The sequence below is a fragment of the Cotesia typhae genome, unplaced genomic scaffold (genome assembly GCF_013202065.1).
Source record: "Cotesia typhae breed Kobodo isofemale line unplaced genomic scaffold, CoteBio_Ctyphae contig_48, whole genome shotgun sequence".
Taxonomy (NCBI): domain Eukaryota; kingdom Metazoa; phylum Arthropoda; class Insecta; order Hymenoptera; family Braconidae; genus Cotesia; species Cotesia typhae.
This window is the reverse complement of record NW_027423756.1, coordinates 8756531-8771379: the sequence shown is the minus strand read 5'-3', so window position 1 is coordinate 8771379 and position 14849 is coordinate 8756531. Positions and strand designations below refer to the sequence as shown.

Below are 14849 nucleotides of genomic sequence, written 5' to 3'. Positions count from 1 at the left end.
AGACTCTGATTACCGCTCCCCGATTTTCATTCGAGTCAATGAATACGCGATACTAAATATTGAGTTTTGTGCTCTGATTTTGATTCTTATTTGCAGTATCATTGTTTACTGATTTTATTTTATTTTACTATTGTTAACTCGATATGCCCTAGTTGATATTTTGCTCGAGGAAGTCCGTCTTTTTTTATATAAAATTTTTGATAGTTAAAAAAATTAATTTTTAATTCAAAAAATTTTTTTTATTCCCTATTGAAATTTTTTGACATTTAAAAAAGTGAACTTTTGTCAAATAAAGTTTAGTAAAAAATAAAATTAATAATATTACTTTTGGTAAAATATTAATTTTAATCAAAAATATAAATAAGTAATCAAAGATAAAAACAAAGAAACATTGTATAGAAAAATTGTCAGTTGCAAATTAATCAATTGTCACCGTCCAAATTGTTCGTGATAAATTTATTATTATGCAGCGCGTGGGCCTCCTTAACAGTAATTGTAAATACCGATAATTTTTTAATTTATTATTTATCTATTTTATATTCGCCTGCATAATTTTTATATCAGTTGACATCTGGGTGATACAATAATTATTGCATTATCTAGCAGACAAAGGTAACAATAAAAAATAAAATTATTACGCATTAAATAAGAAAAGAAGGGTATAACCGACTTAAACGTATAAAATTTTTCTATATACTAAATATAACAATAATACAATATAAACTCATAGGGTGTATTGTTATTGTCGAAAGATTAATTCTTCCATAAGATGATTATTCGTGGGAGTGATGTAACCTCGTTTGAGTATAAAGAATACCGGGCATAAAAGTCAAAACTGTGAAGTTTGAGCCGTGGTGAATTCAATGAAAGAAATGAGAATTATAGATATAAATAGGTGTACAGGAGGGTTCATTACAATGTATGTAGTTCAGGAAAGTAAGTTTAATCTAGTAGGGGGGCAAGTTTTTGTTACTAATGCATTGCGCTGTTAAATTAATGACATTTATACGGATAATTCGTCAGATAGGTATTAAAGTAACAAGAGAATAAAAAGAGTATATAGTATTATCTAGAAAATGTCGTTTTTCGTATTTTGTATTTAATCTTACGGCGTGGTATTGTACTGTACTGTACACCCCAGGCCGTAATCCGAATGGAAGATGCACATCGCGGTGGCCGACATATGTCTGTATTCGTCGTGTGATTGTGTGAGGATGCGGACGAGTGTCAGTGTGTGTGTAGTCAAAAATACAGAATGTATTTTTACCATACTTTGTACACCAGGGCCAACACTCTACACAACGTCATAATATAACAAGAGCGGTTTAAAAGTCGTTATAATATACCAGTGAGAATTACCAGATTGATGATAATAACGTTTGATGTATAATATTAAACTCTTATTTGAATGATTGTCGGCGCTTAGGGAGGTTTTTTTTATAAAAATTACTAAAAACTTTGAATCTGATCATTTATTGCCTTTTATTTTTATTCAGTTAATCAATTATTATTTATTTAGGATAATTAATGGTTCAAAATTCGAAAATATTTATCAAAAAAATTATAATAAAATATTTTGTCGTCTAAATTTTGGAAAGCTTTTTTTTTTATTTATGAAAAGAATGTGTAGGAATGATGTAAGAAGTTTGTGGATAGTAAATTAATGACATATATTTAGAAAATTATTTCAGTCATTCGTTGATTTAATGAGTTAATACTCTAACTAAAAATACTTAAAAATATAACATGTATCCCTTTGATAATATATTTGTTTATATTTTTATCGACTATATTTTAGTCTAAGGTTAAAAAAAAAGTCATTAATCTTAAACTTTAGTATTTAGTAATTAAAAAAATTATCAAAATAAATGAATGAAAGGTTTTAAGTATTAAAAAAATTTGAATAATATAAATAATTAATTAACTAGAAAATTTTACCGACGAGGTTGCATGCTTATCCTCGAACTTGACCTGGCGTGGCATAGGTTCGAGCCCTGGTGGCTGTCGAAAGAATTTTTTAACAATGTGAAGTTTTTAAAATTCTTCCCATTACTAAAAAACAAATAAACTCTGTCATTAATTTAGTTTATTAAAAAATATAAAAATTAAATTCATCAATAGACGAACATAAATAAAACAGAAAAGATTGATGCCGCTGTAAATATTTGTTTAGTCTTCACAGAAAGGTTTAGAAATTAAAAGCTTAACAAACTTATTGCAGACTACAAGTATAACTTATAACTAACAATTTTTCATTTCAAATGCATTAATTACCGACGTATTAAGTAAACAGCGTAGTAACAGTTAAGTAGAGTGCAATGTAAAGAGGATTAAGAGAGTAAAATGGCAAAAAAGATTTGTATATTTCTTTAGACATATGCGCTAGGATCCAAACGAATCCAGCTGTTGATTTATTTAAACCTCCCGGGTCGTTTTGAAATACAGTCTTCATATTTTTTTTTATTTTTATTTTTTTAGACTCATTGTATTCTGCGTAGTACGTACTTAAACTATTGTTTCAATGACGTTTTACTTAAATTTCATTCACCGTCAGGTAGATACTTTAAATTCTTATCAGCTTTCTAAATCTTTTAACAAATTTTTCCAATTACCTTTCGGTTGAATGATTCTCTCCTTCAAGGCCATTCTCTTTATTTTTTACTTTATCTGATTTTTAGAAACAGCCCAAAAATCATTCTAGAATTTTCGAATTCCAATAAATTTTCGTTTTCCAATACAAAGTCTAAATCTTATTATAAAATAAGATTTTGTATAATTGTATTGTAATATATATTTGTAGCTTGTTTATGAACGCGGGTCCTTTGAAGGAGAATCGGCTCAACTCGAATTCTCGGTAAAATAATGATAGGAGATGTCTAATCTAATGAATGGATGCCCGGCTGGCAGTGAGACGGAATTCGTGGCACGCCCGGGACTGTCGGGGTTCTAAAGGTGGGATAGATATAGTCGAGTAAGATCTCGTCGGGTGGAATCGATTTACAGAATCTGATAGTACACGACCTAGCACAGGTGTCGAGCAGTCGCTATCAGTCGCTCTTAACTTAAACTCAGAATCCAACTGATTGTCCCGTCCTCTCTATCTCTATCCTTCTGTATTAACTCATTTTATTTTTTTTATCTCCTTCCTTGCACAGCGCAGCAAATCAATTCGTTCCGACAAAAAAAGCTCTCGAGGCTTGTTGGATAAAAATAGAAAGAAAACTTCCGTTTTACAATTACGCATTGATAAAAAAATATCACATTGTCAACTCACTTATTTTTTACGCATATATGTGTGTATATTTTGCTTTGCTCATTTCCTATTTAACTTACGCATTTATTTATATTTATAATTAATACTATATATTTTATAACAAAACAAAAAATAACTGTAATTGATTAATCAAATAAATCGTAGCTCGTTTATCGATCACGAAAAAATCAATTCCCTTTGACAAAAGGTCCGTCACTATACAAATTGATACACCGTAACAGACACGTAAAAATAAAACATGGACAGTGAACCCGAAGGTTTGAATTTGCATTTCAAACACACAATTCGATAACGTGTTTATTTATAAAATTTACGTACATAAAAACGTGCTATGGCTTACTATTCAGTGTATCTTTGTTTTCCATGGTTCATGGTTTTATCATGCATACACTCATGCACCGTTCATATGAATAAATATAAGTATAAATATGAGAACATGTATAAGTTGGTTACCAACGCATCTGTGCACATGCTCTTTGAATTTATTTCATTACACTTGAAACCACGTTCTTCAGATTGTCAATCAATAAACTCATGCCGTTAAATTGCCGCAATCAGGCAAGTAGTTGTGTCTATAAAAAGTTAACCTTGATAATCAATTTCAGAAGTGAGTACTAAAAATTTTAATAGCCTTCATGGTGTAAATAATGTTATACGAGAATTTAAACCTCGTGGAAATTCACAGCTTGAAAAATTATCAGCAATAAAGTTTATTTTGAGCTTCAAATCTCAATTACGCACAAAATATTGAAGATACGTAAAAAAAGTGAGACAAAATTCGTCGGAAATTTAATTGTCAACAAAACTCTAAATTAAATTTTCCATATCTTCCATCCTTGGGCCAAAATTTTGATTTTAAATTCAAAGAATAGTTTTATCTAGATTTTTTATTACAAAAAAAGTGAAATTTATTATTCTTTTAAATATTCTAAAAAGACTATTGTTGACACAAATGAAAAAATTTTACGGATGCACACGAGTTATGCTCGCGGCATAATTATTAACTGAAGTCCGAGGCTCACGTGTTGACACGTCTAGTCTTCGAAATAAATGCATTGCAATATATATGTATTGTATGCTTATAAATATTATACATATATACATAATAAACATACCTATTATGCTTATGGTGTATGTTGTATGTTTTAAACCAATGGAAGACCAGACAGGAAGCAGCGCTGAGGAATTCAAAGTGTCTTTGCTCTTTTTTGAACGTGAATTCCACCATTACGCTGACTATCAGTCCATACAACTGCTAGATATTATTGGCAGTACTTATATTACGATAGCTGTAAAACGACGCTTTTTTATTTGCTTCTGATATTGTTCGCTTTAAGTTATAGTTATAGACACAGATATGGATGTGCAATGCGCTGTAAAACATTATATGAGTATCTTCGACCAGTAGAAGCTTATCTGTTTTAATTCCATAGCTCATTCAAGTAACGTGTAATATATTTAATATATATACTCACATCGTATGTGCATAAACATAATACTTATATGGACGTACTTACATGCACAGATAGTGACTCTGACACTCAACTTGGTAATATCTGTCCCGCATTAGTGCGATGAACTTGTCGATACTTGTGTCTCATTGATAATTAAACAATTTCATCATTTCTTTTGTTTGTTTGTTTTTCCTTTTTCTTTCATGTTTGTTTTACTTCGTGTTTTTTTTTTTTTTTTCATATTTTACTTCTCGGTTATATCAGACATTGATTATCGTGACACAGAAAATTAATTAGTATTTATTTGATTATTTTTTATCTATTAATTCTTCATTTAAATTGTTTAACTTTTAATGATATGAATCATTGATTATAAATTTTGTTACTTGTTTTTAATTCGGTTAAAGGAAACAAATGATAATTATTTACCCAGTCCATGCATTTTTGTGAGTCAAGCTCTGCGGATGGATCGAATCTAGTGTCTGACATTTTGTAGATAAAATTAAAATAATTTCTCATTTTGATGAAGGTTATAAATATTTTACTAATAATAAATTTTGGTAAATTTTTATGTAAAAAAAAATTAAGAAGAAATTTTAGGGTTATTTTAAAAAATAAGAGTTAAAATTACCCTCAAGAATAAAATTACTAAAAATACAGCTGCCCCTGAATTAAAACATTACAAAAAATGAGATTAATAATTTAAAGCACAAAAAAATGTAAAAATATCGAGAAAAACAGGTCTAAAAATTTTTCAACGACTGTTTTTTGAAATGGAACAGCCGAACACGTTTGTAATAAATTTTTTTAAAAATCATAAACAAGTTTTATGAGTATAATAATTATTAATCTAAAAGAAATAATTATTTATTCACATTGAGTATCTCAAGCTGACTGACAGGGAGTCCGTGGTACTTTTTCAACGTAATGAATCAGGGGAAGTAAAGTAAGACCGCGAATATATACAGCAGCAGAAGCGTATATACAGAACGACGCTCGATTGTAGCCACCCATCGCAATTGCTCGTTTTTGCATTAGTCATCCGAGTGAGGAATATTCTCAGCAGAAGAGAAGCTTCGTTGGAAGACATAACAGCTGTACTTACTGCCAACTTTTAAAATTCATTATTAATATTAAGAGAATTATAAAGAAACCATTAAAATAATTAATTATTTATTTTCTATTTATCTTTATCTTGGTCCGTGGACTTATACTATTCATGTACTTATCAATTAACAGTAAAATAAACTCTAATAGTAAATTAATTAATTAAATTTTCTGATAGAGTAGAGTAGCCCGTAAAGCCTCAGAATAATCAATAGTAAACGGGGATTCTTTTATGTTAATTACTTTGATTGGACCGCATGAAGCTACGTTGAAGCTCCGTTAAGGCTCGTGCCAAGAACTGAATTTACCACAGTAATATATACTCGGACAAGTATGTATATAAGCACACATACACGGACATAAATAGTGTCTAGTGTGTTATGTATTCTACAGAACACAGTACAATATCTACTATACACGCGATCTTCGTCAAGAGCAATGGAACTGAACTGAACGTTTATACCCAGTTTTGCGTATCAGACGAGGGTATCTCAAAAGGGTCTTGTGTGTCCCTTCTCTGTTTTGGAGGAAGGGTGGACGTTACGTTCATTACACAATTCCTGAATACTCTCTTATTCTCCTCTCTGTTTTTTTAACATCCGCATTGTGGCCATTTTCACGTCTCTCGTCCTCTTTTATTTATAATTTCGCATTTTTTATCTCGACCTCATTCTCAACCATTCACTTATCTCATCTCTTCATATTCCGAACTACTTCATTTTCAAGAGCCAACTTCAATTTTAAATTTAAATTCAACCTATATGTTTATTTATTTAGCTCTTTTATCTCCAATGTTTACTTTTGGTTTTTAATTAAATTTACAAGTCATTTATTGATTATCAATACACAGTAGTTGTTTTTCCCTTCAAAGAAAATGGAATGCAAAGTATTGATTACGTGGAAGAAAACCACTGTAAAATTCCGGTGTTGATTTTATTCTCTTTCATGATAGAAAAAATTGTTCTGAGTAATAGTACTAATGCTAAGCTATGCTTAATTATGTATGCAAAGTGTTAAATATGAGCGTGGTTCGCACGTTATCTCAAACTTCAGTTGGTAGATAGCCTTTGAGATTAAACGATTGTCAGCTGTATTATTCACTTCACTGAAAAAAGTATTGCGGTTTGAAAGCAAGATTTTTATCGTTGGAATAATTTGTCCATTCTGGATAAGTGTTTGCTGATTATTTTAAATATTGCTCGATGTTGGAGCCGTGGGGTTGATGGAAAATCGATACCGAGGGGTTTGCTGGCTCGCAAACTGTAATTTTCAATCGTTGCCATTACAAAAAGTGTTATTACATTATTAGTTTTTATTTAATTTTAATAACATGATAAACCGTAAAATTGAAAAAAAAAAAAATTAATATTTATTATTTTTATTTTATCGATATTTTTTAATTAAAAATTTTTATTCAAATTATTTTGTTCACATAATAATAATAACAATGATAAAAAAAATAATAATCATATTATGGAGTCATAATTACTGAAGATAGCAAGATTTTGTTATTTCAGCTTAGAAAAATTTTTTTTCTCCCAGCATAAATTAAAACTCCACAAAAAAAATATTAAAAGCGCGTGAGATATAATTAAATACTAAATTTTATTCACTTTTAGTTAAAGAAATAATTGATAATAACGTTCATTAAATGATCAATATTTTAGTGAGTTTAAATTGCCATTTGCATAAATAGTCTGTTGAAATGTATGTTTACATTTACTATATTTATATTTACATTTATAAGTATGTGTGTACATATAACATATAGCATATAACGTGTGTATTTATCGTAGCTAGGTTGCCATGAGACGTAACAAACTAGTTTCTCCCTTATTATGTATATAGATGCATACATTTCTGAATAACCGAACGATAGAATCGCGAAACTGGTTTCCCGTGTGAATATAAGGGCTGCGAAGCTTTCCAAGTGAATAAAGATTGATGACATTGAAGTGAATAATAAAAAATAACACTCATGGAAAATTTATCGGTACACCAGTGGAAAAAAAGTTATATCGAATTTATTTTTAAAAACATAAGCTACTGAAGGTTTTCAATTTTTTAGATTAGCCGTCACTACTTCTAGTCTGTGAATTTATGAAAATATTATCCCGGTAATGAGAAACTTTTTAGACACATTTTAGAGGGGATTTCAATAGGGGAATTCTGAAACTTTTTGACAGTTTCGCTTGAAATGTCGTGTTAATAATATATTCTATTTAACATTCGATTTTATTTTATAATAAAAGAATATTCAATTGGATTGCTTGAAATTTTTAACGTGTTCAAGTTACAAGTGATCAATAATAAGTACTCATTATTGAAAAAGAAAAATATTTAGATCTTTATGTATAAAAGTTTACATTAAAAGAAACTCATAAAAAGATATTACGTTGAAAAATATTTCTCCAGAATAAGACCGTAAGATATATAATATATTTTCCAATATTACTCTAACTTTGCTCAGAGCAAATATTGAAAATGACTTTTTAAGGATCTAAATTATTTTCTATGACAATAGTTTTGTACAAACACTCATCTAAAATAAGACTTTTATCTTTTATTGAAGCTTTATAAACTAAAAAATAAAAAAGGTAATAATAACTATTCACCCGTCTTTCAATAACAGAGTTTCCATCCACATTAACGTTGCCGAGAAACAATGGAGTTTGACCCCTAAATATGAATACACCATTGTCTGCGGAATGATTGAATTAACTCTGATGCGGTAACAGAAATTGATCAATGCGCCGAGCAGAGTACATGGGAATTATATGATGGCACACATAATGAATAAAAAAAGCTACTAGGTGCTTATAAATTTCTCTCTTATACTTACACTGAACTCGCGGGCCTACATGCAGTGTACACGGTTGTATTGAAACTCTCAATTCCCAACAAAGAGGATACTAACGCCCGGTTTAACTTGCACAAAGTCGTCATCATCATCATTACAAAGCAGCCATCTCAAATGGGCGTACATGTGTATGTGTACGTCAAGGAGGTGCATTCACTATTTTATTTTGTTTGAATAGAGAATAAAGAATAAGTACATCGTCATTGAGATTTTGAGGCGGAGCTGATGTTGTGCCTTCTGGTCACAATTTACAGCTAGGGGTTCATGTTTTTTGTTCTAAAGTTCTCTATCTGTAATCTCAAGGTGTATTTTTAGATAAAATTCACCCGTTTTTCTTCTACTTTGACTTTGACTTTGATCTACCATGAATTTGGTTCATCATGCTCCCATTTGTCGCTCTAATTAACACGTCGATAATAATCACGCGATCGTCGGATTTCGTATTATGTCATGTATGATGTAACCAGCAACAAAGCAAAGCCAAGCCGAAATTAGGAGCTGAAAATCAATATATACCTTTACTGTTTTCTGTTATAACCAATAACGTGTTTAACTGGAAAAAAAAAAAAAAAAAAAAAAAAAAAAAACGATGATAATCGAGTTCTCTGGCTCGACTGTACTTTCTCCCTAGTTCCCTGCTCTAGTACTATACGTTCGACATTGAACACAGAACATCCCTTCCCTGTGACAGTAAGGGAGGGTTGGTATGAATGTGTGACAAGGGTAGTTTGTTTGTGTTCACGTACACAAGGGATGCGTAGCCAATCAGATTTGGTTAGCACCTTAATCCTCGTGAGCAAGATAAAGCATTACATCCAGTTTCCACTCGCGACAGTTTAAAAAGTTGCCAGCAGAGGAAAAGTCGCAAAAAATCGCCAACAGTTTTAGTGTGCTGAACGTATAAGGACAAAAATGTATAAATTTTGGTATAAACATGTATATCTATAGAAGACACATGAAAATACAACGCCGGTTTGGGTTCTATTCGGAGAGAAGGGATTAGAGGACGCCCGGCGTCGCGGCGCAGCTTTTGCCGCACCCAGCAGAGCGCCTGCTCCCTCACGCTGCCAGGACGTACAGTTGTCCACGTTACGTTTAAAACTCTCTTTAACTTCTCTGTTGCCAAGTGTAAGTGTCTGTGCTTTATTTTCCACTCTCTTTATCTCTGTACTTGACTTTGTTCCTGGATTATTCGAGTTGAGTTGAGTAAAGTGTTGCCTTTCTGAGAGAGCGAGTTTTTGTAAAATTTTATTTGGATTGTAGTGTATTATAAAATGTAAAAGATAATACATTTTTTAGTATCAGTGATTATGATTACGTTAAGAGATTTCCGGCGAGGTTTTTGCTCAGGATTGACAGGATCGAGTTACGGTTCTGGTTACTGGGGATAATTCAACTCTAGTTACCTCGTATTTTCTTACTTCATTGCGCTAATCATAATCATAACATACAGCTAATTATTTTTGGGCCGGTGACGAGTTTTAGGAGCGTAATATAAATTGCTGGGGAAAAATATGGACCAGGAAATAGCTGACAGCTGGTTGAAATAATCAGGTGGCAGATGAGTTTACTAAAGTGTGAGCCAGGAGTTACTTTAACGCGGAATTACGTTATTATTGTTTTTTGGTGTTTAAATAGCTCGATAGAGAGTTGGGATTCTTCAAGTAAATTTAGGATGGCGTTGTGTGTGAAGGGGGCACTGACCGCGAGAACGTTTCGCGTATCTTGGATAGGATAGAATAGGAGAGGACTGAAACATTGAACTTGCTCGTTGGGGGTGACAAAGGGAGAATTCCAACCGCCCTCGTGTTTGTTACTTTTATATTAAATCGTACACAATTTAATATTTTGTGACAAGCCGTTGTTCTTTTCTTTTGTCAATTTAAATTTGAATTGATTGCTCTCATGAAAAAATTTACAATAGAAATATAAATGAATAATATATTTTAATTAGCTAAATTTTGGCCGATGTCATATTTATTTTATATATTTTAAATGTAGTTCAAATACATTAAAAATATTTCTTAAAATATATAAAAAAATCCACATCTTTAAAATATAAAAAAAAATGTATTATACCGATATTTTTTACATGTATTCTTTTTGTAAAAGTTTTTCTCGAAAGTGATATAAATTTACAAGTAAAGCGCTGATACTGATAAAGTAATTGCCGAGAATAATTGAATTTACTTAACTCACTATTGGTTCAATCGATTAATCGCTGTTTAGTATTTCGTACAGATAATAGGATTTAATTATTTGCACGGGTAAATCTTTCTTCTACTAGGCATTAAATCGCGATTGAAACCCTCCTTAAAGTTTTTACGTAAATTTATTGTATAAGAACTTTTATTTTTTCATTTATTTTATTGTTAATCAGTTACCTTTTCTTATAGTGGTGATTTATCGAGTGGAAAATGAAGGATTTAAATTGATGCTGCGTTAAAATAACTGTGTGTGTGTGTGTTACTTTGCGATCGATAGTGAGCCAACAATGTCTCATTGAAAGAAAAGTATATAATACAATTATAAACTCCCAGATATTACTACTTAAATAAATAATCTCAGAGACTTGTGTAAAGGTGCTGTTTTATACTTTTCCGGTTGATAAGTACGAATGATTAAGTGAATCTAGGATGATGGTGGATCGTGTCGAGGGTCATCTTTTCATGTATCGCCGGCCTGTCTACCGGGTTTTCCAGTATCTTGAAACAAGCGAGTAAGTAATTTAATTAAGATGTCATGTCTTGATAATTGTTTTAATGATGAATGGAGTGATAAATCTTGCTTATTTAAATAGGCATTTTAATTAACTATTTTTTCATGTGAATTATTTAACTCTCAAAATTTATCTATTATCTTTTTGTTTGATATAACAAATTTGTTTATTGCCAGATCAAAACTATCAACCAAAAATAAAATGCAAAATAATTTATCGGTTGCATAATTGTAAGTTTCTCGAGATAAAGTCCTTTCTGTAACTTAATTTCCGTACTAAATGCGAGAAGAGGAAGCCATCTAGCGGAAATTTAATAATTCACAAGAGTAATCAACTATTTCTGCACCGGCTAACTGATTTATAGTTGTTATTGCGTTTATATGTAATGATAATAATTTATGATATAAATATTCGGTTAAAAGACGTCGTGTCTTTGTATGATGCTGCATGGGTCGAAGTTAACGTGTAATTTGCAATTGAGTAACAAGTTATTGCACAACCGAAGCCTCAAAAAGTGAATTTAGTTGATTGAATATACGGTTTTTAGCTCACGAATATATGTAGCGATTTACTCGATATTGATTTGACCTCATCATTGTGATCAACATAATGATGCACGTCGAGGACAGCCTTAGAAAGACAGGAAGTGCATTTCATCCGAAACGTAGCCACATAATGATTTACGCGTGGGAAGACAAGAGTGGAGTCTTGTTATGAGATATAAGATATTGAAACAGGATCCTTGTGCTCCTGTTACATCGATGATACTAAGATATAAAAAGTATTGTACAGCCCATACTTTATATATACATACATCCATACATACTTACATACAGTGTTGTGGTGAATTGTTATCGGTGATGAGATCTTTTCCTAAAGCTTATTCACAAAAGTAAATCGTGATATTGATATTGATAACAATGAAACACTTTAAATTCATTTGATGGTTTTCTTTTCTTTTTTTTTTACATGTAATATATAATAACATCATACAAGATTAAATTATCAAAAGACTGTCGATCGTTGATATACTGTTTGTCGTAAATCTTAAGCAAGCTTAAAGTAGGAAGTTGATTGTCCCGTTTCTTAGAATATAATTTAAAAGATTTTGTCAGATAATTAACTAACAACAAGATAGCCCTGAAATGACGTTACAAATTGGTTTGATGTAATAAAAGGCGTCTTAATTGGATATTGTTACCTACGATATAAATATAGGTACATCGTGAATAAATTGAGTGCTGATTGAATCATTACTCCAGCGTGTACGTGTTGGAGACCGTTCGACAGTCCGTCGATCCATCGGGTTTTGTGAAGCAGGTATTTGAATTAACGTTGCTCACTGCTACGAATCTTCCCTTATTGCTCGGAGGTGGCACCCTATTATGAGGCCATGAAGGGTTCGTTGGGTCAGGCCCAATTTGCCAGTTTGATAACTTCGGATGCACGCTGGGAATTGTAAATGTCCTAGAGTTATCGTTATCGTTGTTTATTTCTCTGACGCCTTTTAGTGTCTCGTCAACTGGCTTGTAAGTATTGTCGAATGTCTCGAGATACGACGGGCTCTGTTTTTTGAACAGAGCTGATTTTTGGATAACTTCGTCTCCGTAATTCAAACTCAAGTCTGCTTCAGAAAAGTCATTGCCAGCAATCTCGGTGGCACAAATTGTCGGCTTTTGATTTTGAGCTACTGATGTTCTTTGACGAATCCAGTTCAAATTTCTTGATAAGCTTACGTACTTCCACTCGACCCAGCTTTCTACGTCATCACATGTGTAAGCGACCATCGCGACCTACCATAATTGAAGACAAAAGTGTTCGAGAAAAAAATTTTCTGAATTAGTCATAAATAAGCTATATATCGACGGTCTAACTCTTTATTTTTTAAAAATCAAATTATGATCAACTTACCAGAGTGCGATTTCTAAAAACAGGCGAACCAAGAGGAGGACACTTATGGTAATTTGACCGAGGGTCAGTCAAATCTTTTTTCTCAATTGTGATATCTGACGACACTGATATACGACTGGCATTGTTAGGAGGTATTGTACTCTTAATGACATTAGAAAAAATTTCAGCAAAATTTTTAAGTATCTCAGGATCTTTTGACTCTCCCATCATCGCGAGCAAAATGTTTTTTTTATTATTAACAATATCTTTATGCTTGGATCCAACATCACTAGTCACATTGGTTTCTAAAACTTCTTCTAAACGACCCATCGTCTCGTCAACAATTTCCTTGGCAAATTTTTCAATTTTTTCCTGGTCGGTTACTCGGACTTTTGGTTTTGTTTCCTCCTCTATTTTACTCCAGTCAATCGACGTAAGTTTTTCATCAACTTGCATTAAATTTGCTGCTATTCTCTCTTTCAGGTCGTCTAGATATAAAAATAAGAACAAAGTATAACCATAGAGAATTGAATCATTTTTAGGGAGATAAATAAACATACCAATAATTTTCCTTCTGCCGTTGATACTTTTGATGTCGTTGATATCAAAAGATTTTTGTTTTTTACTTTTTGCTCCTTTCTTGGCATCAGCAATTACGTCTAGTATGTCCTTAGTTTTCTTTTTCCGTTTCGTAACTTCATTTTGTCGTTTAATTTGGACTTTTTTACCACTACTGCTTTTTTCAACAAACAAAGACGTATCCTTTGATAAAAATGACGGCGCTGGAGCAAGTTTAACTGGATTCCTTTTTCTTCTTATCAAGGAAAGTACACTCTTTTTAAGCCGGTACAGTCTTCTTAATCCAAAATTACGTCTCGGTACTGTCATTAAACTGTCGTCGTCATGAACTGGCGGAGGCAGATGCCGAGCTTCTATCGGTTTAATAAGATGGTGATTCTGTAAAACTCAAGCCTTTGATCACAAAACTATTAAATTTAATAAAACTGATTACAAACATACATTGACTCTTTGTATAACCGTCAAAAGCTGACATTTTTGGCTGCAGCACATGTGACCGACGTCATCATAAATACCCTTGGGCAGCTTTGGCAACTCAATAACCCCAGCAAGAAAGTTAAATCTTCAATATCAAAAGTTTTAATCGGCTTATCTTAATTTCAGATTAATAACTATAATATTTGTATCAAATTAATATTATGAAACAATAATTACCCGCAATTCAAAAACAAAATTGCAACATTGTAAGTCGGGTGGTCAGGGCTGTCAACATTATAAACATAATTCGGATGCATTTCATAGCGATTTATTTTGATGACGTAGGGTATCGATGTTGCAGCGCCAACAAGAACAGCCAGTTCGGCATCGATGTGCTGCCTATAAAAGTTATAGTACGCCCATCAGGTTAAGGTTATAAATAATTTAATTTATAGACTTTTATAGAGGTTTTACGATCTACTACGCAAACTAAATTAAAAAATTCAAAGATATATACGCACACATTTACACAAGATAATAAAAAGCTGT

At 31.7% G+C, this 14849-nt stretch overlaps 2 protein-coding genes across 6 annotated transcripts in view; one reads left to right on the top strand and one right to left on the bottom strand.

Annotated features, from left to right (window-relative positions):
* Positions 1 to 14849, top strand: part of Fak (protein tyrosine kinase 2 Fak) — a 48316-nt gene that overhangs the window by 9155 nt on the left and 24312 nt on the right. For 2 of the 5 annotated variants that reach the window (XM_074245947.1, XM_074245946.1), the window contains exon 2: positions 11092 to 11414. The exons of the other annotated variants lie outside the window; for them this stretch is intronic. In XM_074245947.1, coding sequence (XP_074102048.1) covers positions 11332 to 11414 — 83 coding nt within the window. In that variant the 5' untranslated portion in view covers positions 11092 to 11331. The remainder of the gene's footprint in view (positions 1 to 11091; positions 11415 to 14849) is intronic. 5 annotated transcript variants of the gene reach the window in all.
* Positions 12507 to 14270, bottom strand: LOC141529946 (uncharacterized). Its single transcript, XM_074246743.1, has 3 exons — positions 13865 to 14270; positions 13326 to 13792; positions 12507 to 13207 (listed from the first exon to the last, which is right to left on the bottom strand). Exons 1-3 carry the CDS (start codon positions 14190 to 14192, stop codon positions 12668 to 12670), a joined length of 1335 nt encoding a protein of 444 aa, XP_074102844.1. The 5' UTR covers positions 14193 to 14270; the 3' UTR covers positions 12507 to 12667.